At 41.2% G+C, this 26,545-nt stretch overlaps 1 protein-coding gene across 4 annotated transcripts in view; it reads right to left on the reverse strand.

The window, feature by feature from the left end:
* Abcc5 (ATP binding cassette subfamily C member 5) overlaps positions 1-2,958 on the reverse strand; it is a 78,942-nt gene extending 75,984 nt beyond the window's left edge. The window contains exon 1 of one of the 4 annotated variants that reach the window (XM_047563366.1): positions 2,835-2,958. Coding sequence is in view for 2 of the 4 variants with exons in the window: in XM_047563365.1 (XP_047419321.1) it covers positions 2,280-2,285 (6 nt within the window). In the remaining 2 variants the exon portion in view is untranslated. Of the gene's footprint in view, positions 1-527; positions 607-2,279; positions 2,443-2,834 lie in introns of those variants that run through there. The other 3 variants (XM_047563365.1, XM_047563367.1, XM_047563368.1) reach the window with 3 other exon arrangements.
* Between the last annotated feature and the right edge of the window lie 23,587 nt (positions 2,959-26,545).

The following is a 26,545-nucleotide window of genomic DNA, read 5'->3' on the forward strand; positions in this document are numbered from 1 at the left end:
ATAGGATAACACAATTTTAAATACAAATCCCCTTGGGGTACTAAAAATGTTCTAAAATTAGAATATTTGCACACTTATGAGAAAATATATATATGTATATATATATAAAGAACCTACAACATTAAATTGTATACTTTAAAAGGATGAATTTTATGATATATAAATCGAATCTTCATAAATTTGTTATTTAAAAACAACAATAAATTCCCTATTCTCACCTGATCTCCACCTGAAACTATTCTAAACCACTGCCTGTTTGGTTGACTCTTATCAATACTCCTTTATCAACTCTGGTCACTTTTTAAAAAAATAAACACAGAAGAGTCTTAAAACATTCCCCCACTCTGAAGGTTTGCAGCTGCCAGATAGAAGCTGAGAAAACAGTTGCATAGTAGTCTCACTAGAAATTACAATGTAGCACAAACCCAGGGCTGTGAATTAGAAGTACAGTTCCTCCAAGCAGCACAAAATTCTGACAATTATAATTCATTTTAAAGGTATCAGGAAAAAAAGAGAAAAACACTTACTAATCCTCTAACTAAAGAGAACTGAATCTACTCCACAGAGACAGGTTACCAGCACAAAGAAAAGTCGACTTATTTTTCAAAATCCTGATTCGAGTACCCTAAATTGGTATTGCTAAATTATTTATCTTTAAAAAAAAAATCACCTTGTCCAATGACAAAGTGCACCATAAAGAACACTGGCTTACTAAGCAAGCGTACAGTGATCACGTCATTGAGACCTCATTAAGGCTAAACTATAAACAGACCTGGCATCTGCCAGTGTCCCCACTGTCCGGCTGTAGCTACAGATCAGAGGAACCCTTCTTGTTACAGTGATCACAGAAGTCCAACTTTGCCCTTCAAAGGTTGCCTAGCCTAGCAGATTATCTGAAGAGGATTAGTGCTACTTTTTAAATAGGCAGGGAGATGGGGTAGGGAGCTTGAAAAGGGGTGGTTAATGATAACCAACTCATTTACAATATCAAATGGCACATCAAGAACATAAAGAGTATCTCATTTACCTAAGAACCCAGGATAGCCAAATTCTTTCAACTACTTCATTTCAAAGGAAAAGCAGAATCAGCAGAACTCGTGAGCAGATAGCAGCAGGGATGAAATGATTTGTTTTGATAGAAATAATTTTTGTTTTGTGCCTATTGTGACTGGTGTAAGATAGGGAATTTAGTGAGCTACTACCCTAAGAAACCAAGTTATTCTAAGAATGAAGGGTATGAGGAACTGTTTCCATTATCTTTAACACTTTCATCTCTTAAATTTCCTGGAAAAAAGGGGGTAGTCATGAGAGTAGACAGGCCCCCAGTAGGCAAAAAGTTACTGCCTCTTGGCCTTGAATAAGGAGGACACCATCTTCTGTGTCTCAGGAATATGACAGGGCACTCCACGTGGAGGCCAGCTAAGCAAAAGGAAGTCAAATAGATGTAGGAAAGAAAAAAGGCACCACTCTGAAGCAACGAAGGACAGATCACTAGGCCAGACACTTTTTTTTTTTTTAAATACTATTTGTATGTTTTTTCTCTTGTTCCCCCTTGAAGTTGTTGGAAAGTCTTTAAAAGGTTAACAAGTCTCAGCTATAAAGGGAAGAAAAGAAGGAGATTTTTAAGGTAGTGTCAGAGCTGTACAAGGGCAGAACAATAATAATCAAAGTGGGGGAACCCCAACCAAGTGCCTAGACTCAAAATTGACTGGGTTGAGGCCACTTGGTCAGCTAACTGCCTTTTGTATCGAAAGTCTCCTGCCAATGATAAAAGGGTAGACACGCTCCCTGCACAGCAATACAGACTCAACTGCACGGGGGAGGGGAGCTGCACAGGTTTACAAGAAGAGTAACCAGGCAGACTAGTGTTCCCAAGTTGCCTTATCATAACATTCCTAAGTAGTTTCCAGTACCTCAGGGACCGTGCGCCAAGCCCTAAAGCGGCACAAGGAAACCCTGAAGCTAAAAGGATACATACTTACCACGCCCCCTACATCCACTTGTGCCTCCAAGCTTCCTTGCCTTTCACTTACGCTAAAGACCACTATATAACCTATCCATCTCCTCCCTCAAAACCTTTCTGAAACTTTCCCAATCGTTCCTGCGCCTATCCGCCTCCAGCTTCCCACGTCTGTGCAGAACCAAATGACCCTGTATGATAAATACAAAGCAGTGCACAGCTGTGTGGTAGAGGTGAAAAGGGCACCCGATGACAGTCAAGAGATATGGACTCCATTCCCGGCTCTGCCACGCTTGCTGTTCGTGCTTATGTCACGTACCTCCATTTACCGGTTTGCAAAAACGATGGGAATCACTGACTTCGGAGGTGGCTGACCTCGCGGTCTCCGGTCCACGGCTTGAGGCCGGTGCCCAGGGCTCCCGCCCACAACCTTTGGGGTAGCGTCTTTTCTCAGGCCAGCTTCGCCCGAGGAGCCCCTGCCCTAGGGCGTTCCCACCGCCCGCACGGGCCTGGCTAGGCTAGGCGAGGCGAGGCGAGGCGAGGCGAGGCGATTGCTACCCACACCCACAGCCCGGGAACGCAGCACCCCCTGGTGGCCGCATCCGGGGATGGAGCCGGCACCCGACCACTCACTCCAACCCTACCTGCCTGCTTTCGGACGCAAAGACCCCACCGAAAGGCCCCTGAGATCGCAACACAAGGAGAGGGAGGAGGGAGAACAGAAGGAGGCCAGGCCCCGCTTCTCAGGTCTCCGGCTTCCCGCGAACTCCTCGAACCCCTGACTACAGCCCGCAGCACCTCAAGGAAAGGTAAGGGGGTGATCCCCCTGACAATCAAAGGACACGGTAGGGATAAGGCTGGAGCCGTCACCTACCTGCTCCCCAGCTCCCAGATAGGAGCGCTGGCCACTCAACCACGCTCCCGAGCATCTGCACCGGAGCAAAACAAGCCTTTATAGCGGCATCGGCTGCCTCACCACGCAAGCGCGCTGCACAAAGCTTTCGCAAGACTGAAGGGAATTGTAGTCCCCCTTCCAGGAGCCCCTGGCTCCGCATGCAGCAAAGGACTGCATTTCCCAGAAGCACCGCAGACACTAGGGATGGGGTGGGAGCTGCTCTCTTTCCACCGCGCTCCCGATGCTGCCCCGTCCTTCCCTTATCTCTGCGAGCCTGTCTGGAATCTTCTTTGAGGTCGTGTGTCCCCATGGGTATCCGGGAGGGTAGCTGGTGGCCGTTCATTTGCCGGCAGCCTGATGTTTGTAGGCAGAGCTGTCAAACCATTTGTGACCCTTCACGTACCAGAAAATATCGTGAAGGTCATCGTTGCTTGCTTCTGCCTGGAGAGGAGCCTCCACGGGCCCCCCCAAGCCACAGACCTTCTCTCTTGTGGTACTTACCTTTTTACATTTGCTTACTCCTGATTCGACCCTACATGCTGCATAGTACACCCTTCTCACTTTCAACCCAACTGCTCATCACATAATGTGCTGCCTAGATCACAGCTTTGAAAGTGGCAAGAGCCTTAGAAGTGGTATGCAAACTCATCTGTTTTAAAAAAAATAAATAAATAGAAATGGGATTTTCAGAGGGACTGGCATTTCGTTTTTGTTTTATCTGTTTCTTCGACATCATCGTAATATAAAGGTTGCTCTATTGAGTGCCTCCTTACTCTTTCTGGGTCTTTACATAACGATTTTGTTGCATTTAATTTCCTTAACAACCCTATTTCTAGGTATTATGATTTTCCATTTTAAAAGTAGGTAAAGTGATTTGTCCCTTTTCAAACAACTAATGAGCAAGTGTGAAGACACTAACATAAAGTTATTGACACCAGTATATTCTTGAACACAGATAAATTAATAGACCAACGCAATAGAATAGAGAACCTAGAAACAGACACAAATGTAAATTTGACCAGTGACCAAGAAAACCTTAAACATCAGTGGGGAAATAAAGAAATTCTACAAATAACACTGGAACAATTCATTATCCATATGAAAGAAAAACTTACTACTTCATACCACACAGAAAAATATGTTTGGAGTAGATCAAAGATGTAGGTGTGAGAAAACTTAAAAACTTTTAGAAGAAAGTAGGAAACATCTTTATGAACTTGGGAGTAGGGAAAATCTCTTGAGATAAAAAATCAATAAAGGGAAGATTGATAATTGTTTACTATATTAAAATTAAAACATGTACAAGATGCCATAACATGAAAGATAAACCACAAATTAAAACTGATGTTTTAAATACAGAATATTCAAATAATTTCTACAAGTCAATAAGAAAAGGAAAGTAATATAAATAAACAGCTCACAGAAAAGGAAACCTGAACAACTGCTCAAATATGAAAAGACACCCAATCTCACTAATCATCCGGAAAATGAAAATTAAGGTAGCAATGAGATCCCACCTCACTGAAGAATACTAGTACGTTCAATTGTGCCTCAAATACTGTAGCACCCAACAGCTGCAAATCTGATAACTTTTTTATAAAATTTTAAAAACTTCTAACATCTCCCTGAAATACTTCAAGTATATTTATTATAGTTTCTTTGAAAAATAATGGATGCACACTATACAGCATTGGTGCCTGGCTTCAAAGTATTGTAGCCCTATCTTGGTCTGTCCAAGAATCTTTACTTATTTACATAATATTGATAATAAAATATGCCCTTCTTGAAATGTGTCTGGGTTGTCAAAGATTGGGGGAGTAATTTTCCCCAGACTTCAAGCAAAGAGCAAATTGCTCCCACTGCCCCCCACAAAATAACTGGTGTTCAAAAAGTGGCTGGTGTTCAAACTCTAGTTGCTTGCTACAAAATAGCAGCAGTGATCTTGTTTTAGCAAAAAAATCATTATCCACTACAATAAATTAATGTTTTATTTGTAGTCTTGATATATAATTTGCAAATTTAATTTTATAGTGATATATGAGCTATAAGCATAACGACTTTGTACATGGTTTTATGAATGTACATATTTAAGTAATATTATAATAAAAGTGACTTAAGTCAGCCTCAGGGTTTAAGAGAACTGTTTCCCTTGGTCTGAGCCTTATTCTTGTTTGGGAAACAATGGACAATAGATTAAACCAAACTTTAGCTTGGTACAAGTCCTTCAAAATGCCACTTCTTCCTGGTTCTCCCCTACTCAAAGTCGAGGTCCTGGCAACCATGTTTTTCCATGTTTTTACTCTGGCTGTTTGTTCCGCCCAGAAGAACCTTCTAAATCTACTCAGCTAACATAACCAAACATCAAGGCCCATAAACAGGACTCGGCATTTTAATCCTCCCAGAGTGACAATTAGGAATTAATTACTCAGTTGAATAAAGCAGTCTGGTGTTTCTAGCATCTCTCTTAAGATGTGAATGGAGAATTCTCCCACATCACTGAATTATGGACTGGACATCGGTCAGGTCATTAATATGTGCAGCAACAAGGTCCCACTAAGTCAGGGAGGCCAAATCAAATAGTCCATGGAGGTGGAGCCTTCTTAGGCCAGAAGCCTTCCTAGGCAGACTTAGTACAGTGCAGACTTAGAAGATTCCCAGTCATCCTCCAAAACTTTTTAAGTGTTGTCCTCTAAATAGGAACTTTTGATCAGAAGAGATAAACAACTTTGGTCTATATTAGTAATAATAACCTTTTTTACCTGAATGTCAACTTAAGAAAATTTAAAATGTATACAAACTGCATTTACTTTTCAAACACAATAGTTTAATTATTGACACACATGTATACAGGCTGCATTTACTTTTTAATCAAAATATTTTGATTGAAATAGTTTTAATATAAATGTATATGTGTGTGTGTATTTAAAACATAAATTATATGCTTTATTGATTATAAGAGGCCACCAATGAGGAAAATTAACTTTACATTTCACCTGCTAGTATTACTGTGTGGGCATATTTGAAAAGTAGCAGTACCAAAGCATTTTTTTAGACCCTCATCCTAAAATTAGAACTAGGTGAATACATGTAGTTTACACCTGGAAAGTCATTGATCTAAAGGAAAAGAAATAAAAGTTGGAAAATATTCCTTCTTGAGGCAGTCTAAATTTATATTTTTGGGATATTTAGAAACAGTTTGAATTTATTATCTATTTTATGTGTTACTTGCTGGTAGCTTTCTTAAAGTTCTAATCAAACTTCATGTTTAAAGAACTTATCTAGTTTATGTTTTTAATTTCTTGATTTATTTACACCATACCACTTGCAGTCTATATTCTGTATTCTACCTGAAATGATTTTGTCAAGTTTTTTTTTTTCTAAAGTTACTCTGTTTATCTAAAGTAGTATTTGCTTCAAAACAATCCAGCAATGGGCCAGGTGTGGTGGCGCAAGCCTATGATCCCAGTGGCTAGGGAGGCTGAGACAGAAGGATCACAAGTTCAAAGCCAGTCTCAGCAACTTAACAAAGTGCAACTCAGTGAGACCCTGTCTCTAAATAAAATACAAAAAAGACTGGGGATGTGGCTCAGTGGTTGAGTGCTCCTGAGTTCAATCCCCAGTACCAAAATAAATAAATAAATAAAATCCATGGAATACTTGGCTTGTGAGATGTTGGAAGAAAAGAGAATTGCCAAAGTCCTATTTGGCTTGTTTTATTCAGCATTTATTTATTTATTTATTTTTGCAGTGCTGGGAATTGAACCCAGGGCCTTGTACTTGCAAGGCAAGCATTCTACCAACTGAGCTATCTCCCCAGCCCCTGAACATGAAATTTTAAAAAATGTATTTTAGAAGCAGCATTTAACTTCCTGCAGCAGCGTCGAACCTCTGCCACCTCCCCCACACCCCTAATCACGTCCTTCATTCAGTAAACCTAGGTCCAAATTGCTTCCGACACATCAAAAAGTGTTAAGATTTGATACTACTGAAGCCATATGTAAAACCTCAGAGTCTGAAGTTGGTTATAAGAAAGGATATTCTCTCTCTCTCTTTTTTTTTAAAGATGGCATCAGGGTTCATAAGAGCCTGTGCCACCTGAAAGCAGTGGCACCGGTAGGTGCCTTTTTGGTGATGCATTATATGCTGAGTGGTTTTCAAGCATGAGGAGGCGATTCGCACTGCTCTAGTGATGTCACATTTTTGTTTCCTTCTCTCCAAATTTATTTTCCAGTTACTTTTAGAGACTATATTTAGACCACTGGGTGGGTTATCCCTGCAGGACATTCTCTTGTCACCATGTATGTTTGTTAGAGGCAGCAAGTAATGCCACCTGATGTGTGCATTATTTAAACAAGAGTTGAAAGTGAGGACTGTGACCTTTGAAGGTTGGCATCATTACCAAGACCACAGTGAAGAGCCAAGGGGAGGGAGATGGAAAGAGGCTGGCTCCAGGGAGAAGGATTCCTCTTCTGCCTCATCCTCCAACTCCAGCTGCAAGATTAGACAGGATAAGAGCAAGAGCCAAGCAAACACAGAACTACTGGGAAATAGTATGTAGCTGGGCTACTTTTTGTTATTCCTAGTCAATAACTGGACATTCGTTTTGATAAACATGGGAAATCATGACACTGACAGCTTCCTAGCTTTTTCTAGAATCCTAACCAAGAGTTGGCACTTCTCTGGTTACTTCACTCCACATGCTTCTGAGGCTCTTGTCCCTTCTGCATGTCTTTCCTGTTCCAGGCCTATAATCTATCCTCATGGTTTCTGAGTATCAACTGATGTTAAGGGGGAAAAATCTTTCTTAGCTCTCTTGAGGTTAAATGAAATGGGCCAGTGGAGATGCTAAGGAGATGGAGGTGGATGAGACAATCTTTCAGGAAAGATGGGAACTTTTTCAGTATAATTTTCCCACTCAAGAAAAATAATTTTTCTTTTACATTCTAGAAAATGAGCAATGAGGAATAGTGCAACATCAGAGATAGATAAAAATAGACTCCACCAGAAATAGTAACACATAATGTACCATGCAAGTACTAAAAAGGGGTTATGACATGGATATCAATAAACTTTCTTTATGATTATCTCAGTGATGAAGACTATGAGTTTCAGAAGAAAACAATCACAGCACATAGTAGAGACACGGTATACACTAACTAAATTACAAAAAAGTTGCTTCCTTAAGATCCCATAGATACCATACTACCTACCTGGTTACTTCTCTTATCATTAATTTATGACCATCTATGCCTTATTAATACAGTGAGAAGAACTGTGATTGCAAAATTTGTTACAGACATCACCCAGATGGCTCAAGGGCCGAGGTAAGCATAGAAGGATATTCTGTGCAGGTAGAGAGGTTTGTTGTGAGATTGGGGACAGAGCAGACACTGTAAAGTTGTGGACAGGGCTGAGTTTGCATACGCATTTAAACAAGTTTGCATGAACATGGAAACTGAATTGAGGACAGATCCCTGATTCAACTCGCATTGGCACCTTTCACTACCTTCCACTCTCCCTGGCCCAGGAACACGGAGCTCACACTTCTCCCAGTGTCCCTTGTTTTCTTTCTGGGGATGTGGAGGAATTGAAACCCTTGTGCACTGTTGGTAGGAATGTAAAATGGTGCAGCTGCTGTAGAAAAAAATTTGGTGATTCCTCAAAAAGTTAAAAATAGGATTACCATATAACTCAGTAATCCCCCTTCTGGGTATATACTCAAAAGAAATGAAAACAGGGTTTCAAATAGATATTTGTGCACTTGTGTTCATAGCAGAATTATTCATAAGAGTTAAAACATGGAAACAGTCCAAGTGTCCACTACCAGATAAGTGAATAAACAAAAAGTAACATATACATACACTGGAAAATTATTCAGCTCTAAAAAAGGAAATTCTGACACTCTACAACATGGACATTAATGTTCAATAAAACATTAAGCTGAATGAAATAAGTCAATTACAAAAAAGACAGAGACTGTATGATTCCATGCACATGAGGTACTTAGAATAGTCAACATCATGGAGACAGAAAGTAGTATAGCGGTCTCCAGAGACTGGGAGAGGAGGAATAGGGAGTTCTTATTTAATGGGTATAGCATTTCTTGGTTAAGCAAGAGGAAAAGAATTCTGGCAATGGATGGTGGTGATGGTTGCACAATGAGAATGTACTTAATGCTACTGGACCATAAACTTAAAAATGGTTACAACAGTAAATTTTATGTTATATGTATTTTATTACATACAAATTTGGAAAAATTATTTTTAAAAAGTTTTTTAAAATTTGAGACTCAATGTAAGGGTAAGGAGACATGACAGGGTATGTTGCCATATCACTGCACACAGAGTCTGTTCCCTTTTGGAATATTCCACTAGAAACATATTCCCAATGGACACTTCTAATGGGTTTTTCACTGGATGTACTCTGGATTGGTTCAAAGTACAGTTTTTGATGGCTTCTGATTAAAACTCATAATTGCTACATTATATGGCCTTGAAAATGAATATAGAACAGATGGTGGCAATAAACCTGTCTTTTTGGAGTTAATGATCCTGGATAAAAATTGTTTTTCAATTTTTAAATTTTTAAGTAGGACTCAGTTCCCTATTTATTTTACTATGGTACTTCTCCTTTTTTATTCCAGGGTCCAGCTTTGCAGATTAATTCCATAGAACTGAGAATACCATAAACAGATAAGTTCAAACAGACCAACAATGAAAACAGAAATTTGCTGATTATTCTTCCAGCTTAAAGGAGAAGAGATGAAGCACAGGAAGAAGGTGGCATTAAACCAAGTTCATGAAAGCCAATACTTAAGTGGCTCCAATCCCAGGGGATCCAGAGCCAAAGAATCAAGTAAAACTTTGCTAGTGATATCATGACAACTGTCACCAGAGAGGGGAGTGGGTGAGTGAGAAATCATGGGGAAAAGGAATGTAAGTGCAGGAGGCAGAGCCAGATTAAAATGAGAGAGAAAGGTCAAGTCTGCTGGGGACTCCACAGCATCAACCTCCCTATCTGTCTCACATTCAGCATGTTTATCTCATGCTGTGGTTTCCTCTAGATCTGATATATCCCATTCAGTGGGTGAAACTCTGATGATCGTGAGGTCATCAAGAAGCTCATCATAAGAAAATTAAAAAATAAATTTAAAAAAGAAGCTCATCATAGTGTCTGAGCAACCATGGCTTCCAGATACCTTCATTGAGGGGCTGTGTCAGATCTGAAAAAAAAAAACAAGAAGAAAACCACAGCTACACAGAGGGGCACCAGTAACCAGTGGAGGCTCAACTTAGAAAGAGCAGAGTCTGAATCGAATAGCTTACAAACCTCAGACTTTGGTGATAGAAGGGAGAAGTCAGATGAGTGGGGTTGGAGCCCAGAATTTGGGGTGACCTGAGAAAGGTTAAGTCTGCTGGGGACTTCACAGCATCCACCTCCCTGTCTATCTCACATACAGCATGAATGTGGATCAGAAATCCACAGGTCTTGTGGTTTATGTTAACAGTGGAGATTGCATCAAATACAGAAGGCCAATGCTGAGGCTGGCATCTGTCACCTGGACATCTCTTCCTTCCCCTCTGATGAACAGAACTGTGCCCTCACCTTTGGTTCTGTCATCTACACAAGTGAGGGAGGCTCATTAAAGTAGACTGTAAAGAGGCAGAGACAGGGTTTTGAGTGAGGAGAAGGTACAGTGAAGGGATCTGGAAGCTGAGCGTTGAGGAATCCAACAATGTGGGTAAGAAGCTTGGGAGCATTTGAGGAGCTGTGTTGTCTGGATTTCCTTTGCAATGGAGGGCACGGAACTGGGCATAGCAAAGAAGTGCAGGGTGCTTTCCAACACATCACAGAACCTCATTTGGAACAAGGGAGAGTGGTGCTCCTGAGGATCCACCAAATATCAGTGCACATGACTGTAGGCAACAACCAGTATGCATTTTCTGCATAGCTCAGGGGGCCTGGTTGTGGTCTTCTATGATTTACAGCTTACAGCTTACGTCCTCTACTACAATGTAATCTCTGTGGGAGCAGGGGGTTGTCACATTTTTTTACTGATATATCACTAATGCTAGAATAATACCTGATCCTCAGAAATTATTCATCAATTAAATCTTCCTTGAGGAGAAAGCAAAGTTCCTTGTGTCAGTGGTTTAAAGTTGGGTGAAACTCCCTTCCCTAAAGACTATAAAAACATATTTGGAGGGCAGGAGTCTTGATGTTTATTGTTTTACAAAATAGGGGGAGAAGAGTTATAAGCACAGTCCTAGGGATATTATGACTCCAAATCCTGAAAAACTCCATCTCCACTGTCTAGTTTTCCTCCCACTGGTGTTGAGAGTGTATCTGAAAAGTCACAGGAGATTAGGCCTCGATGAAAAAAGCAAGCAGAAATAAAAGATGAAATGCATGTGATTCCAAAGCATCTGCTCCCACAGTCTTGCTGAGAACACAGTGGTAGTGGAGAAAGTTGACACCTCGGGCCAAGAAGGGGAGAGATACATACAGTGGTAGGCAGCATGTTAGAACCAAGCTCTGTGATACCGTTTGCATGGAGAGAGGGGATACTGAAAGAGACATGAGGTAACGTTTCCTCACTAGATAGTCTAGCCTGGAATAAATCCCAACTCTTGCTTTTACCTGACTTGGCAATTTCCCAGTCACTCCTCACTTGATCCTCCCTTTTCTCCCTACCAGATGGTCATCAGACTCAAGCTCAGACTCTATGCGATAATGCCCAGTGACTTTCTGGTGGCCATTGAAACCCTTGGTTTCTGCCTAATGGCAGAAAATCAGAATTGTGCCCCATTCAAGATGACCTTTCTGCTGGGCTACAGCTTATTCCTGCTCATGATGAATGACTTACTGCCCTCAGATTCTACTTCACCCTGTGTGTGTCTTTGATGGTGGCCAGCCTGCTGGAGACCATCCTCATCACCTGGACCTGGCCACTACCCAGCCTCCACCCATGCCTGGGTGACTCCACTCCCTGCTGAGGCACTACACCAACCCAAGGAGGTGCTGCCCCACTGGGACCCAGAAGGGGGGCCCTGCCTGGTGAGGAAGCCAGCACTGCCCACTTTCTTTTCCCATTCTTCCACTTCTCTACTTCTTTCTCCTCTTCTGACTCCCTTCCTGCCCACATGACTTGTGAATTCCATGGCTGACTCTGTCCTCCCCGCAGGGCTGAAGGAGGCAGTAAACTTGGTGGGAAAGGTATCAGGTATCAGAGAGGAAGAGCCAAATAGGTGCCCTGAATCAGCAAGAGCCCAATGGGAACTGAAAGTCTGGAAGCAGCACTTGGTGGAACTGTGGGTGAAATTCAGCCACCTGATGAACACCCTGCTCTTCCACCTTTACCTGATCTTCCACTTCTACCTTTCTTCAGGGCCTCCTACATCATTCCAGTCAATGTCCTCTGGAACACCTAGGCTGATGCCCACCCATAAACCCCAGGCAGGAGCTTCTCTTTTCTTCAAAAGCCAGTCAAGCTCTGAAGCTTGTCCAGATTGCATCCTCACTGGCCTGGCAACCATCTGGTTTTCAACCCTGTCCTTCTGTGCACTTTCAGAACACACCTGGATAGTCTCCTATGCCCTTTAATAGCTCCTGCATACCGTCTGCTCCTCTCAGCCCTCCCATGAATCCTGCAGTCTTGGATCCTCAGGATTCAGGTTCCCAAATCCTGTAATCACCCCAATAAACCCCTTTGCAGAGTGTTGTTTGGCTCTTCCCTTTTTTATATCACAGTCAAAAATCTCGGAGTTGAGAGTCTTCTTGTACAAACTTCTAATTATCAAAATAAGAATTTTATTGTGTGTTTTTAAACTTGTATCCAAGTGGGAGCATGGAGGAGAAGGGGCCAACATCTATTAGAAGGAATTACAATAAAATAGAGATTAACCTCCTAAATCCATCTACTTTGGATTTCAGCTTCAGAAATTAATAATGTGCCAGAACAGAGCCTCTCGCTTAAAGAGTGAAGCCTTTTGTCACAGCCTGGCATATGACTCATTCATCATTAAGCACTTTGAGTGTTAACATAATCCTGTATTACCATTCATTGTCTGTGTTGCAATTTGAGTTGATCTACCCTTTCTATTCATGCTAAGAAAAGAACATTAGGTCTAGGGAAGCACATTTGAAAGTGGCATTTACTTTATTTGGGAGAAACATACATGCCCCCATACTTAACTGGAAAATTCCCTTTCCTAGCACTGGTCTTACAGTTTTGAAAATCTTTGTTGGCCCATCTCTCCCACTAGCTGCCTGGGGCATACAGAAGCTCCAATGTAGCATTCTATAGGGAAGCTGTGGTATGATTTGTTGGATACCCAAAGTTCAGAAAAACAAAAACAAACAAACAAACAACAACAACAAAAAAAAACAGAGAGCAACTTAATTACAACTCAAATATGATCTTTTATTTTTAGTAATTATTTCTTTCCCTTTTTTTCATCTGTTTTACTACTTTGTTTTGTTTTGCCTTTTGGTATTAGAGGTTGAACCCAAGAGTGTTTTGCCATTAAGCTATATCCCCTTTCTTTTTTTACCCACAAGACAGGGTCTGAATACATTGCCTAGTCTGGCGTTGAACCTGTGGGCTCAAGCCATCCATGCATTTCAGCCTCCTGTGTAGGTGCATCTATGGGTGTGTGCTGCCACACCCAACAACTTCTCTTTTCTTTTTGAAGTCTGTATTTTCTAGGTCATAATAGTCCAGGAGTAAAAGAAGAGTCATAGCATTGTTCATGAAACATTATTTCTCAGCCAGGTGCAGTGCCACAGGCCTTTAATTCCAGTGACTCAGGAGGCTGAGGCAGGAGGATCCCAAGTTCCAGGTCAGCCTGGGCAATATAGCAAGACCCCATTTCAAAAAATAAAAAAAAAGTACCAGATATGGTGGAGCACACCCATAATCCCAGCAGCACAGGGGCCTGAGGCAGGAGGACCACAAATTCAAAGACAGCCTCAGTAACTTAGTGAGACGTTGTCTTAAAATAAAGAATAAAAAGAGTTGGGGATTTGGCTTTATGGTTAAGCACCCCTGAGTTCAATCCCTTGTACCAAAAAACAAAAAATTAAAAAAGCTGGGGATGTTTCTCAATGGTAAAGCATCCCTGGGTTCAAAAAAGAATACATATATATATATATATATATATATATATATATATATATATATATACACACACATAAATATATCTCTATATATCTAGATATATATATATGTGTGTGTGTGTGTGTGTGTGTGTGTGTGTGTGTGTATTTCTCCTCTCCACTGCTCTTCCTTGTACTCTTCTGGCCCCTTCTGGTCACTGTAGATGCCTGAAGAGTAGTAAAATTGCCAGGGTCCACCTGAGGAGCTACTGATGGGGCTGCCAGGGGCTGCCAAAGGTCCTGCCCACATGTTCCCTTCAAAACCTCTCCTCTCAGAGCCAAAGCCACTGGAAGGCTGAATCCTGTGGTTGCAGATGCTCCCAGCTGCATGCTGAGTCAACAGGACCAGCTGTGACTTGCTCTTTCCTTGCAGTCTCCTTCTGTTGGGATTCAGAAGTCTGCAGGAATTGGGAGTATTGAGTCAGAAATACCCTGTAATGCTCTGAATTGCTCTTTTCTCATGACCTTCAAACTAAATCTGTGTCCTTCATTCTCCTTTTAGGATCCTTCCCCTTCTCCTCCCCCAGGAAGATTCTTTGGCTGCTCAGTTTTCAGAATCCTACCAGGCACTCCCCATCACCAATCCTCCAGGCACAAACAAAACGTCCAAAACTACTACATATACAACTAGGCTCAGAACCCTGTCGCAACTAAATAAATGAATGCATCTGTTATTATTTCAGCAGTTCCTCAACTTAGCACATACTACAAGGTAGTTTGTCAGAAAGGACTCAGTAGTAGTAATAATAACAACCAGCATTTATTAACTTACTGATATGTGACAGGTTCTCTTCTAAGTGCACTACACATAAGTCATGAGTGAAGGGGCTGGGGAGATATCTCAGTTGGTAGAGTGCTTGCCTTGCATGCACAAGGCCCTGGGTTTGATCCCCAGCACTGCAAATAAATAAATAAACAAATAAAAAGTCATTAGTGAGCTATGCCATAAACACAGACCAGACATGTTTGTACATTTCCACAATGTCAGGATTTATTAACAAATTTATAAACATAAGCTACATCACTTTCATCAGTATTAATTCATCAAATATTTATGGTTCATTTGGTAGCCTTAAAAAGGGCAATCAGTTTCTTTTATTCTGTTTCAATCTTAATTACTAATATCTATAACACTTAAGTCACATATCATACTGCATACACACACACACACACATTTTACAAAAAAGCTAAGAAAGGGTTAACAGGGTTACAGGGTTTCAGGAGGCCTTATTAAGAGCAAAGGCAGGGAGAAGATGCAAAAGCAAAAGAGTCACTGCAGGTGGTCAGATAAGATTATGAATTACTCAGGATGCAGAGCTATTCAGGTCACAGAAGTTATTCAAAGCAAAGATGCAGCCAGCAGGCACTTGGGAGGAGCAGGGACATGGAGCTGAGTTGAAGCCCAGGACAGAGTCAGAGTTTGTGACCTGATAAGATGACTGGTCTGTGTGTGCTACTGTGCCAGGTCTTAGGTGGCTATCCTTTTTTGTGCTTCAAGTGAAAGGGTTGCGTCATTACATGGCCTGCTGAGTCTGATAAGCTCAGGGCATGGTTCCTCTGATAAGGGTTTGATATGTCCACGCATTCCCATGTGCTGCTAATTGAATTTTGATAAGTTTGCAGGTGGTCTTTTTTTATTAGCATAATTAATTTATCAGTTTGTGCCTTATGATGGTGCTGAGCAACTGGGGGTTATTCTTAGTAAATTCTGTATGTCCAACATCTGGTGGATATTTAGTTGCCCAGTAGAGTTACCACATCATTTTGCCTTAGCAATTGTTCTCAAAATGGAGTGGCTCTTGGCAAACGGATACTTTATAAATGGAGTTACTCTGGGCAGAGTACAGCCTGAAAGCTGCTGTTCCATACAACATAGAATAACTCAGAGCAGGGCACAGCTTGCTTTCCACAGTGAATTAGCACATTTACTCCTTATGTAACACTATGAAGTAAGAACTAGAGATTCAGATACCCATAGAGCCAGTTGTGTTCTGGAATTTGAAATGTTTCAGGTCTTTAAAGGGTAATAATTGGTGGACTGGGGATATAGCTCAGTTGGTAGAGTGCTTGCCTTGCAAGTACAAGGCCCTGGGTTCAATCCCCAGTGCCGCAAAAAAAAAAAAAAAAAAAAGAGGTAATAATTGTGCATGGACTGTGTCATTTGGATGTGGTTTGTCTCTACCAAAACTCACACTGAGGGCTGGGGATATAGCTCAGTTGGTAGAGTGCTTGCTTCGTAAGCACAAGGCCCTGGGTTCAATCCCCAGCACCGCAAAAAAAAACCAACAACAACAAAACTCACACTGAGTCTTGGCCGCTAGTGTAACCATGTTGAGAGATAATGGGGCCTGTAAGAGGCAGCATGGGTCACAAGGGATCACTCTCATAGAAGCCTTAATGTAGTTCCCATGAGAATAGATTATTATAAAGCATTGGTCCTCCTTTATTGCCTCCTCTTTTTCACCTGTACTTACTTTTCTTCTGCTTTCAGCCATGAATTGAAGTAGCATGAGACATTCACCAGAAGCCAGGTGGATACTGGTTCCATGTTCTTGGACTTCTGGAACTGAGTATAAACTTCTTTCTTTATAAATTACCCAGTTTCATGTATTCTGCTATAGCAACAGAAAATGAATTAACACACACTTTCACCATTCTTTTCTAGAGTTTGCATTTCCCCAATCTAATCTGGGTAGGGCATCTTTCCTCTGTGTTCTAGGGGTGTGTGTGTGTGGTTTTTTGTTTTGTTTTGGTTTGTTTTTTGGTTTTTTTGTTTTTGTTTTTTGTTTTCTGGGTTTTTTTGTTTGTTTGGTTTTTTGCGTCTGCTTACCTATATTCTGCTGCCAGACATGTTTGAATTTTCTACTCCTATGCCTTGTCCCAAGATGGCCATCTCAGCTGGAAACTCATCCTTAGATCTTTGCTGAGTGGATCATCTACCTGGTTTTTGAGGGGTTCTGAAATTATTTAAAATCAATTTGCCCCATTTGCCTCCCACCTATTTTTATGTACATATTTCTCTGCTGCTTTTCTTCCATTTCCCTCCAAAATGTTGCTTTAAAAGTTTTATTTGAATAGAAAAACCTGCAGTTCATCTTGTTTGACACATGGATTAAGATTCTACAGTTCTTTTTGGTAAGAGAGGACATGATATAATTATAGTGATTTGATTTTTTCCAAAAGCAAAATCTGAACATGTGATCTTAACACATAACTCCAAATCTCACAGAACCTTTGAAACTAGAGCTTCTCCCACAAAATTAATGGGTATGGTTGTGCCTTTCTGTTCCATCCATGAGAATCAGGACCTGCACAAAAGTGCACTAATGACTCTCCTTCCCTGAAAAGGTTCTGCAAGGCAATTTATGGCAATTTATGGTAATCTATGGCCTCTGCCGACTTGCATGTGATGGCCTGTGATGGTCTGTGTGCCTAGCAGCTGTTTAACACCTTGGTCAATCATCCATAGTGCTGCCCTGTGGATTTTGCACTTATTTTTGTTCACTTTCTTGTTCCCTAAACCATTGTAAGCAGTATTTCTTCGTGTCTTCCACTTTTCCTTTTGGTTCCATATTAGCCTGATACTAGAATATTTTTTCTCATGACCAACTTTGCCTCCCACTCCCCCTTCCTTCAGGTCCATAGGATGTGAAGTCACAGACTGTTTCAAGCTTGTCCTTTTTCTCACCTCCAATTTCTGATTCTCCCTTGAACAACCTCTGTTATCTGATCATTCGCTGGCACTGATTCTCCTACACAGTAGGGGGAAATGGTACAGTATAGAGACTTTGGAATCTGGCAACCCTGGGTTTTAATTTGACGCCATCACTTGCTAGGGTAACCTTGGACAAGTGGTTTAACATTATAAGTTTAAATTTCTTATTTGCTTAGTAGAGCTAGTAATACAGGTTAAGTTAGGTTTAAAATATTGCTTTTGAAAATTATTTGTGGGCTGGAGGGTATAGCTCAGTGGTAGAGCACTTGTTAGCATGTGTAAGGCCCTGGTTCAATACCCAGTGCTGAGAGAGAGAGAGAGAGAGAGAGAGAGAGAGAGAGAGAGAGAGAGAGAGAGAGATGAACCCTTTGAAAAATCATTTCTAAGTTTATAGAAACTAAAAATCTAAATGTGTAACACCAGAGAGCACCTATTTTTCATGCAGGCTGAGACCTAAAGTACAAAATAGACTTGTAGGTGGGAGGCAAGAGACATAAAGAATTAGACTTTCTAGCTCAACCCCCGCAGTTTTTAGATGAGAAAAATTAAGTAGAGAAAAGTGAAGTGACAAGTACAGGTTGTCACAATTCAACAGAGCCTGGGGTCAGAGTCTGGTCTGTGAAAGCAGCAGCCGCGGGTGAAGCTCATTTCTCAGATGACTCTCAGGAGTCCCAGGACTATTGCTCTCCTGCCCCTGAGCACCACAGAAGCCTGCTCCCAGCTAGTGTTCCATCCGGTAGGGTGGGTGCTTCGGCTGCCCTTTGTATTCTTGGTTCCCTCACCTGGACGGTGGCCTCTGTGTATGACTGCCATCCATCTGGACTGCAGAATGGTGATACTTACTCACCAACTCCTTCTGTATCAAATACTGTGCCCCAGAATTACAGCAATATCCCAAACCTAATCTCCCAGAGTCCCACATTAACTGGGCCAGCAGGGGGACCATACAGTGTGATCCTCTTGGAATAAATTGAGGAGATAGGTGTTGGTGATTGTGACTTGCAAAACTGCAGCAAATAGTACTGTCTCCACTGTTTACTATCAGATCTAAGCACTGTCTAAGCCCAGGGATTTTTCTGATGGAAACCTGGGGGACTAATTACCCAGTCTACAAGACTCTCCAGCTATGGGTTAAAGAAAAAAGTGAGAAAAAAAAATAGCAGAATCAGATTAATCTGACTTTGAATCTGGATTCTGCCAATATCCACCAAACAAAAAATTTTAAAACCTTTCTGCTCCTTTGTTTTCTTAACAGTAAAATGATCTCTCAAAGCAGTCATGAGGATATGAATACTTTAAGTGTCTAACAAGTACAGGGCAGATGACACAAACTCTATGGGAAGTTACACCACAGGAACAGTAGTTAACTTCTCTGATATGGGGGCTGGACATGCAGCTGGGTGGTAGAGCACTTGCTGGCATGTGTGAGACCCTAGGTTGGATTCCTAGGGTTGGACAGAAGAAAAAAAAATTATCTGATATGGCCTCAGAACTCCTATGAGTTTCCCAATCACCTTTTTATATCTGCCTGTGGCACTGGTGTCCCCTCTCCCATGGTGAACAGAAGGTACAGGTATTCAAACATTTGTACTACCTATTAATATATGCCATAGGTTGGAGGTCTGAAGATGAGGTTATAGAGCAGGAGGGAAGATGTACATGTACAGATGCTTTTAATTTAAGGGTCATGATAGAGTGCAGGAGTGTGTTTGTACATGTATATGTGTGCACACGTAAGTGTGAAAGGAAGACTTCATAGAATGGGTGCTTGAGTCAAGCTGAATCTTTAAGAATTTATTAATAAGTCAGGAGAACAATGGTGTTTATAATTTAAGATTGAGGAAAATATAAAGGAGTAAAATCATGCACAGCTCTGTGGTTCATGCCTGTAATCCCAGCAACTCAGAAGGTTGGGACAAGAGAATTGCAAGTTCAATGTCAACCTGGGCAACTTAATGAGACCCTGTTTCAAATTAAAATATAAAAGGACTGGGAATGCAGTGGGTTATCACCAGTACCACCCCCCGCCAAAAAATCACATGCTGCATGGTTGTGTTGCTGTTTAGTTTGTAATGTTTCTTCATGTGTGGTCCAAGGTCCACCTGTATTAGAATCAGCTATGGATCTAGTTTAAAATGTAAAGTCTAGAGAACTACTACCTGCAATTCTGACTTGGGGCTAAAATTCTGCTTTAGGGCCAGAAGAGTGGGGCTTAAGTATATGTGGAAATTCTGATACACATGAAAGATAAGAACAACTTTAATTAGAATGTCAAATCCAAGGCAAAAAAAAAAAAAAAAAAAAAAAAAAAAAACAAAACAAGAGGTAGGTGGGAATTATCAGAAAGTGCCTCTTTCACACCATACTAAGGAGCTAGATTTCAACCTTTAAGTCTATGGTTCTCCAAATGTGATCCCAGGACCAGCAGCAGGAGAATTACCTGGAAGTTTGCTGGAAATGCAAATTTTTAGGCCCAGCAATCACATCTGCTATAGATGATGGGAGCCAGTGAAAATTTTCAAGTATAAGAAAGACGTTGTCAGATTTGTATTCCAAGCAAATCACACAGGATGCACTGTGAATGATAATCTAGAAAATGTCAATCTAGAGGCAAGACCACAAAGGAGGTGATCAGATTTTGATGGTACTCCACAGTTACCAGAGAGATTTTTCACCTTGGTTTTCTACCCTCTTAGGAAGACTGACAATGCTCCAAATAAAGGACATCTAGAGGATGGGGCAACCTAAAACTGAAAGAAATATTTTTGAGGTGACTTTGGGATATCTATTGCAGAGCTGAAACCAAGGTTTAGGGACTGCCAAGGAAAAGCAAAGGTTCTAGAAACACTCACACTTGATGGTATCTTCTAACAAATTCAGAGCTGCCCCTTAAGGCCTTGGAACCTAGTACAGTTATGACTTTAACATAAACTCAAACCATCTCTGCTTTTCCTTAGCCCCTGGAGGCCCAAGGGACCCCATGCCCAGACTTTACCTTTTCTGGAATGCCCTGACTCTGACTTTTTGGATACACTAGGTAACCCTCATCCAGAACCAATTATGTGCCCTGGGCCAACACACGACCTGTCTGGCACCCACACAGGTTTACAAAACTGATAGAAGGTGACACCTACCCTCATGTTAGAGGATAGCAAATTCTCAAGCCTATTCAAACAGACCCTGCTGTCAGACCTGGATGCTGGGCCCCTCCCTCTGAGTCAAACACTGTAGTTTTCCTGGGCTCCTAAACCCAGTGTCTGCACTCTTGGCCCTGCTGAATGTGCTTCAAGTTGTTATCCTGAAGCCTTAGGGAATCTACTGTTCAACCTGCCCCTTCATGATCCACCAGAGAGGCAACCAATGGGACAGCAGATACTAATCCTAAGAATCCTGAAAAGAAGTCTCAAGTGGCTACTCACAGTATAAACTGGGCATTCCATGGAGAGAAGCCAGAAATTTTCCTGTCAGTCAGAACAGGCAGTGAGAAGGAGGGATATGGTAATCACTCTATTAACATTTGGGATTTTAAAAAGTGTTAAATTCCTAGGATCCCAAGTTGCCAACTTATCAGTTGTTCTCAACTGCAGTCAATTTTATCCCCAAAAGGAACTTTGGCAATATCTAGAGATATTATTAAGGGATACAACTAGGGTCAGGAGATGTGACTGGCAACTGGTAGGTCAGAGACACTACTAAACATCCTACAACTGCCCTCTGAACAAAGAATTTTCCAGCTCAAAATGTCAGCAGTGTTGTGTTGAGAAACCCTGCTCTAGATAACCCCAAGCTTACAAAATCCTAATTGACCCCAAAATTGCCCGAGGAGGCAGTTACAGCCCAAATTCACAGCTTCTCTTTCTACATGTTGTCCTGATTGAGGAACCAAGAATCCTAAAGATATGTGAACCAGGATGGAGGCCCCAGTGATGCCCAGAGAAAGAAAAGAATGTGGAAGAAGTCCCTGATCCTCCTACAATCACACTCTGAGCCCACCAAGCGCTTTAGAGCTACCACAAAAGCCCACAGCTTGACTTAGGAGAGGCATGTGCCAAGAGTGAAATGGGGAGTCTCTAGGACTCCCCAAGATATTCCAGAGAATACAGGGGACAGTTCCTACTGATGGCCTTAGAAAATGATTCCCCAGTTACTAAAGCTCTGTGTAAATAGGGCTTACCCCCCACCACACTCCACACACACACTCTTTCTGAGAACCCACTGGTGAAAAGAAGGAGGAGGCAGATTCACTGGGTAGAACCTGTCCAGGTGATAGTATAAAAGGGACTCTGTCCTAGGATGAACTCCAAATGAGAGCTGGTCTAGACAAGCGTACCTCCTAAGTAAGCATTCCAGTGCTTGCCTCCTTGTTGGAGATGAAGGGCTGACCAATGTGGAAAGGAACGTGTTCTGTGGGTACCCTGCACACCCTACGGATTCTATCTGATGCTTATGCCAAAAAATATACCTATGTGATTTTTAAATTTTTTATTTGGTTGTGATGAGAACACTTAACATGAGATCCACCCTCTGGACAATACAGTATTGTCAACAATAGGGACAACGTTTTAGAGCAGATCTCTAGAACGCTTTTTGTGGCATCACTGAAATTTTATACTCATTGAAAAGCAATTCCTCCCTTCCCCTTCCTTGCAGCCCCTGGCTACCAGCATTCTATCCTCTATCTATATGAGTTTGATTTATTTTAGATATCTCATATAAATGGGATCTTGCTATGACTGGCTAATTTTACTTAGCATGTCTTCCAGGTTTATCCTTGCTGTCCTAAATGGCAGATTTCTTTTATTATTTTTAAGGCTACCTAAAATCCATTGTGTGTATATAGCACACTTTCTTTATCCATCATCCTTCGACAGGCAATTATTTTGTTCCCATATCTTGGCTATTGTGAACAACACTTCAATGAGCACCAGAGTGTGTATATCTCTTTAAGAATCTGATTTCATTTATATATATATACCGAGAAATGGAGTTGCTGGATAATAAGTTGATTTTTAATTTTCTGAGCAACTGCCATACTATTTTCCTTAGTGGTTGCACCATTTTATATTCCCACTGACAGTGCACAAGTGCTCCAAATTCTTTATATCTTTGTTTTTGTTTTGATGACAGCCACCTGAACAGGTGTGAGGTAATATCTCATCGTAGTTTAGAGTCCTCTGCCCATTTTAAAATTGGGATATCTGAGGGCTTTTTGCTATTGATTTATAGGAGTTCCTTCTATATACCGTATATTAATTACTTGTCAGATATACAACTCACAAGTATTTTCTCTCATTCTGTAGGTTGCCTTTACCTTCTGGCAATGAAATCCTTTGAACAACTATGTGATTCTTATAGCTTGTTATAAGCCATAAGCATTGTAAAATCTGCAACTTAGGTGATTTTAAACCCTAACATTTTTTGTCTTATTTGAAAGTAGTCTCTAATTCATCATTTTTTGGTGTTTTTGTTGTTGATGATAATCAGTTAATTATGAGTGTTCAATTCTTTTGGTTAATGACAAAATCTTTATTTTCCTCAAATTTACTGTCTTCTAAAATGTGGTCAGGAAACACAAAGCCAAATTGCACTTTCTCCATTTAATTGGCCTTATTTCCTTTTTCTACACACTCTTATCCAATATCTGTATTGTTTGATTCTTTGGAAGATTAAATATAATAAAGTAGGTAAGACTATTCTCACAATGCCTGGCATAGAGTGAAGTGCTCAATATGTCAGCTCTCACCACCAACAGTGATACTACCTGAGGTTTCCAGAGCTGAAGTCAGGTAGGGTGTAGACCCTGACTTTGCTGCCTTATTCTCCTGCCTCCAGCATCTTCATCCCGTCCCCTGAATCTAAGTCACTCCAGTTTTCCAGCCAACCTCAATAAGGATAGGAAGTTCAAGGCCAGCCTCAGCAATTTAGCAAGACCCTCAGCAACCTATCTCAAAATTAAAAAATGAAAATAAAATAAAAAGGATGGAGGATGTAACTCAGTGGTAAAGTGTTCCTGGGTTCAATCCCCAATACCAAAAAAAAAAAAAAAAAAAAAAAAAAAAAAGGAATCTTCAGTCACCTCTCAAGGAGCTTAAAATTAATCCTCCTTTCGTGCACTCAAGGTCTGGCAACCCAGCCTAACTGGACCCTGCATTTCTCCCTTGGAAGTTCTTCAACTCTGTGCTCAATTCTGTCTGATTGTCCAATCATAGTCATCCCCTTCCCTTGAAGCAGATAACCACCCTGAATGACAGCCCATTTTCCCAGGGGTTTTATCCCTCCCAAATTTCTGCCTTGTATTCTAGTACCCAAACCAAAGTTTTTAGGATCTTGTTTGCTGCTATCTCAGTCTTAAGAACTCATTTGCTTCCATCTAATTCCTGGGTGGGCCACTGATATACCTGGTCTTCCAAATCTGTCCTCAAGCACACCTTGTGTGAGTAGCTTTAAAGGTTCACTATATACACGATTGTCTGGCTTCCTGGCTTGGGGAAGTATCTAGAGTCTGGCTGGCTGCCCCTGTTGCCTCCTCATATGAGCCAGTTCCTTATGCTGCCAAATCCTAACTTGCCTCCTGACTGAACCCTTTCAAGTCATGAAGGAGCTCTATGACTTGAGCAGGTTTTCCAACAACTCCCCTTTGTTCTTCTCTTCCTCATTTTTGCTCCTTTTACCCTACTAGCTAGCTTTCTTCTCTGCCTCCTCTTCTTCCTTTCCCTTCAACCTCTGCCTCAGACTGGCCACGTTCCCAAAGAAGGGAAGAAATTACTTACAGAGCCCGAACGGTGGAGGGACTGCAGAGACGGCAAACCTCAAATGGAGCTCATTGCAGCCCTCTCCTGTACTTTTCTACTTTGGACCTCTAAGTCATTCCTGCCTTTCTCAGCACTTTCTATTTAGGGCTGTCATGATCTTCCATTCTGAACAAAGTTTCTTTTGTATTCTAGGTCTGACCCTTCTCCCTTTTGCCAGGAAAAAAATTCCAAGTCTTTCTGAAAGTATAACTAAGGTACTTAATATAAAAATGCTCCAATTCAGTCATTTTGTCTGACTATCTTTTAATGGAGATATGACATAAGACATACGGTTGACTAATGCCAATAATATTGACATTAGATGAGATTATTAGTTATGATAACACATAACATTATTGAACATTTATAATTATTTATAAATAAATAATTTATTTAATAAAAAGATATTAAAAACAGCTTTGCTGTCTTATTTTTATGACTGCTATTATCATGTGAACAATGCACAGCATGAAAACTGCATGCAGAACATTGTTTTGGGGAGAATGAATAAGAAAAGTAGAGAAACTAGAAAGAGGAAATCTAACTAGAGGATATTGGAAAAATATAGACAGCCAAAGATGAGGGTAGGAAACAAGTTTTACAATTTGGTAACTGGAATAATCCCCAATGCCAACAAAGACTATAAAAAACTTTACTATTCATAACCAAATCACTGAACTTTGCCACCTTTCCAAATCTGCAGATTCCTTCATCCTGGAAGAACATCATCTTTATTTCCCACACCCACGCTTCTCATGAAGGCAAATTATTTTGTTATTGATTCTATCGCGAAGCTGCCAAGTACTTTTCCCAGTCTTGGATCAACTGTCTGCCCATCTGGAGCCCAGAAAGCATACCTGAGAAAGACACTCTGCTGTGACCTCGCTGGCCACAGCTTGTCACTAGGGAGTGAGCACCAGGAACCAAGATGTGGTCTGAACTCCTTTTAGTTCAAGGGTTTGGGGATCCTGGTGAATCCCCAGAGAAGAGTCCAGAAGAGGAAAATGGAAGGAAGTGTCTTGCTAGGAGGAACTTCTCCCCTGCCTCACTGTTCAATGTTCTCCTTCAAGATAAGATGAAGCAAGCACAGGAAAAAACAGTGGGTTTCTGCAGGACAGCCAGGATGTTCCTCTAGTACCTGGAGGGCATTTGAATTAATCTGTTAACTATTCCTTCCACCATGTTTGTCTCCTGATTTCCTTTTGATGACAGGAGGACACTTCACTGATGAGTACACATAGCATTTCTCTATTCCTCCTGCAAAGGGATCTACCAAACTGTCCCATTTCCCTACCTCTCCAATCCCATCGTTTCATTTTCTAATGCCCTGTGCACCACTTCCCTGCTTCTTGTCTCTTTTCCCCTTGATGTGGGATCAATGAGAAGAGCTGTTACTGAGTTTTAAACATATCAATGAAAACACAAATATGGAGGGAGGGTGGGAATTCTGTCTGAGGTTAAAGGAATATATACTTTGCTTCCACAAGGGAATATTTGTTCCCAATTTGGGTATGGCTTAAACATTATGGAAAAAGATGGAGATATAAATAAGAAGGCAGGGGGAAAGACCGCACAAAGATGGTAATGGGGCAAAGATCCTGCTCAGGAAATACCCAGATGTTTCCTTGGTCGTGATCGAGAACCAATATCTGCACAGGCCTCACTTTGTGATTGGGTATAAGATATAAGTTCAATGCTATCATCTAATGTTCCTGATGCTGGAAATAAACCCATGAGATATCTGAGTACCTAAATCTGAAAAGAGCATAGTAAACATACAGCACCAAGGTTAGCACTAAAGTAAGGTAAGTACCCATTCAGAACACTGACCATGTTTCCCATATCTACCTAGTAAGGGCAGTCTTTTATTTCTCTTATGCTCTGGATAAATCAGTTCTTGTCTTCAGTAGACAGAAGTCCCTGGGAGTTAGGAAGAGAAACACATTAAAGCAGATTTCTAAGTGAGCCAGACTACAAGTTTTATGGCAGTGCTGAGCAGTGCTGCTGCTACGCAGAACCCAGAGGCT

This window comes from Sciurus carolinensis, chromosome 9 (genome assembly GCF_902686445.1).
Source record: "Sciurus carolinensis chromosome 9, mSciCar1.2, whole genome shotgun sequence".
NCBI classification, from domain to species: domain Eukaryota; kingdom Metazoa; phylum Chordata; class Mammalia; order Rodentia; family Sciuridae; genus Sciurus; species Sciurus carolinensis.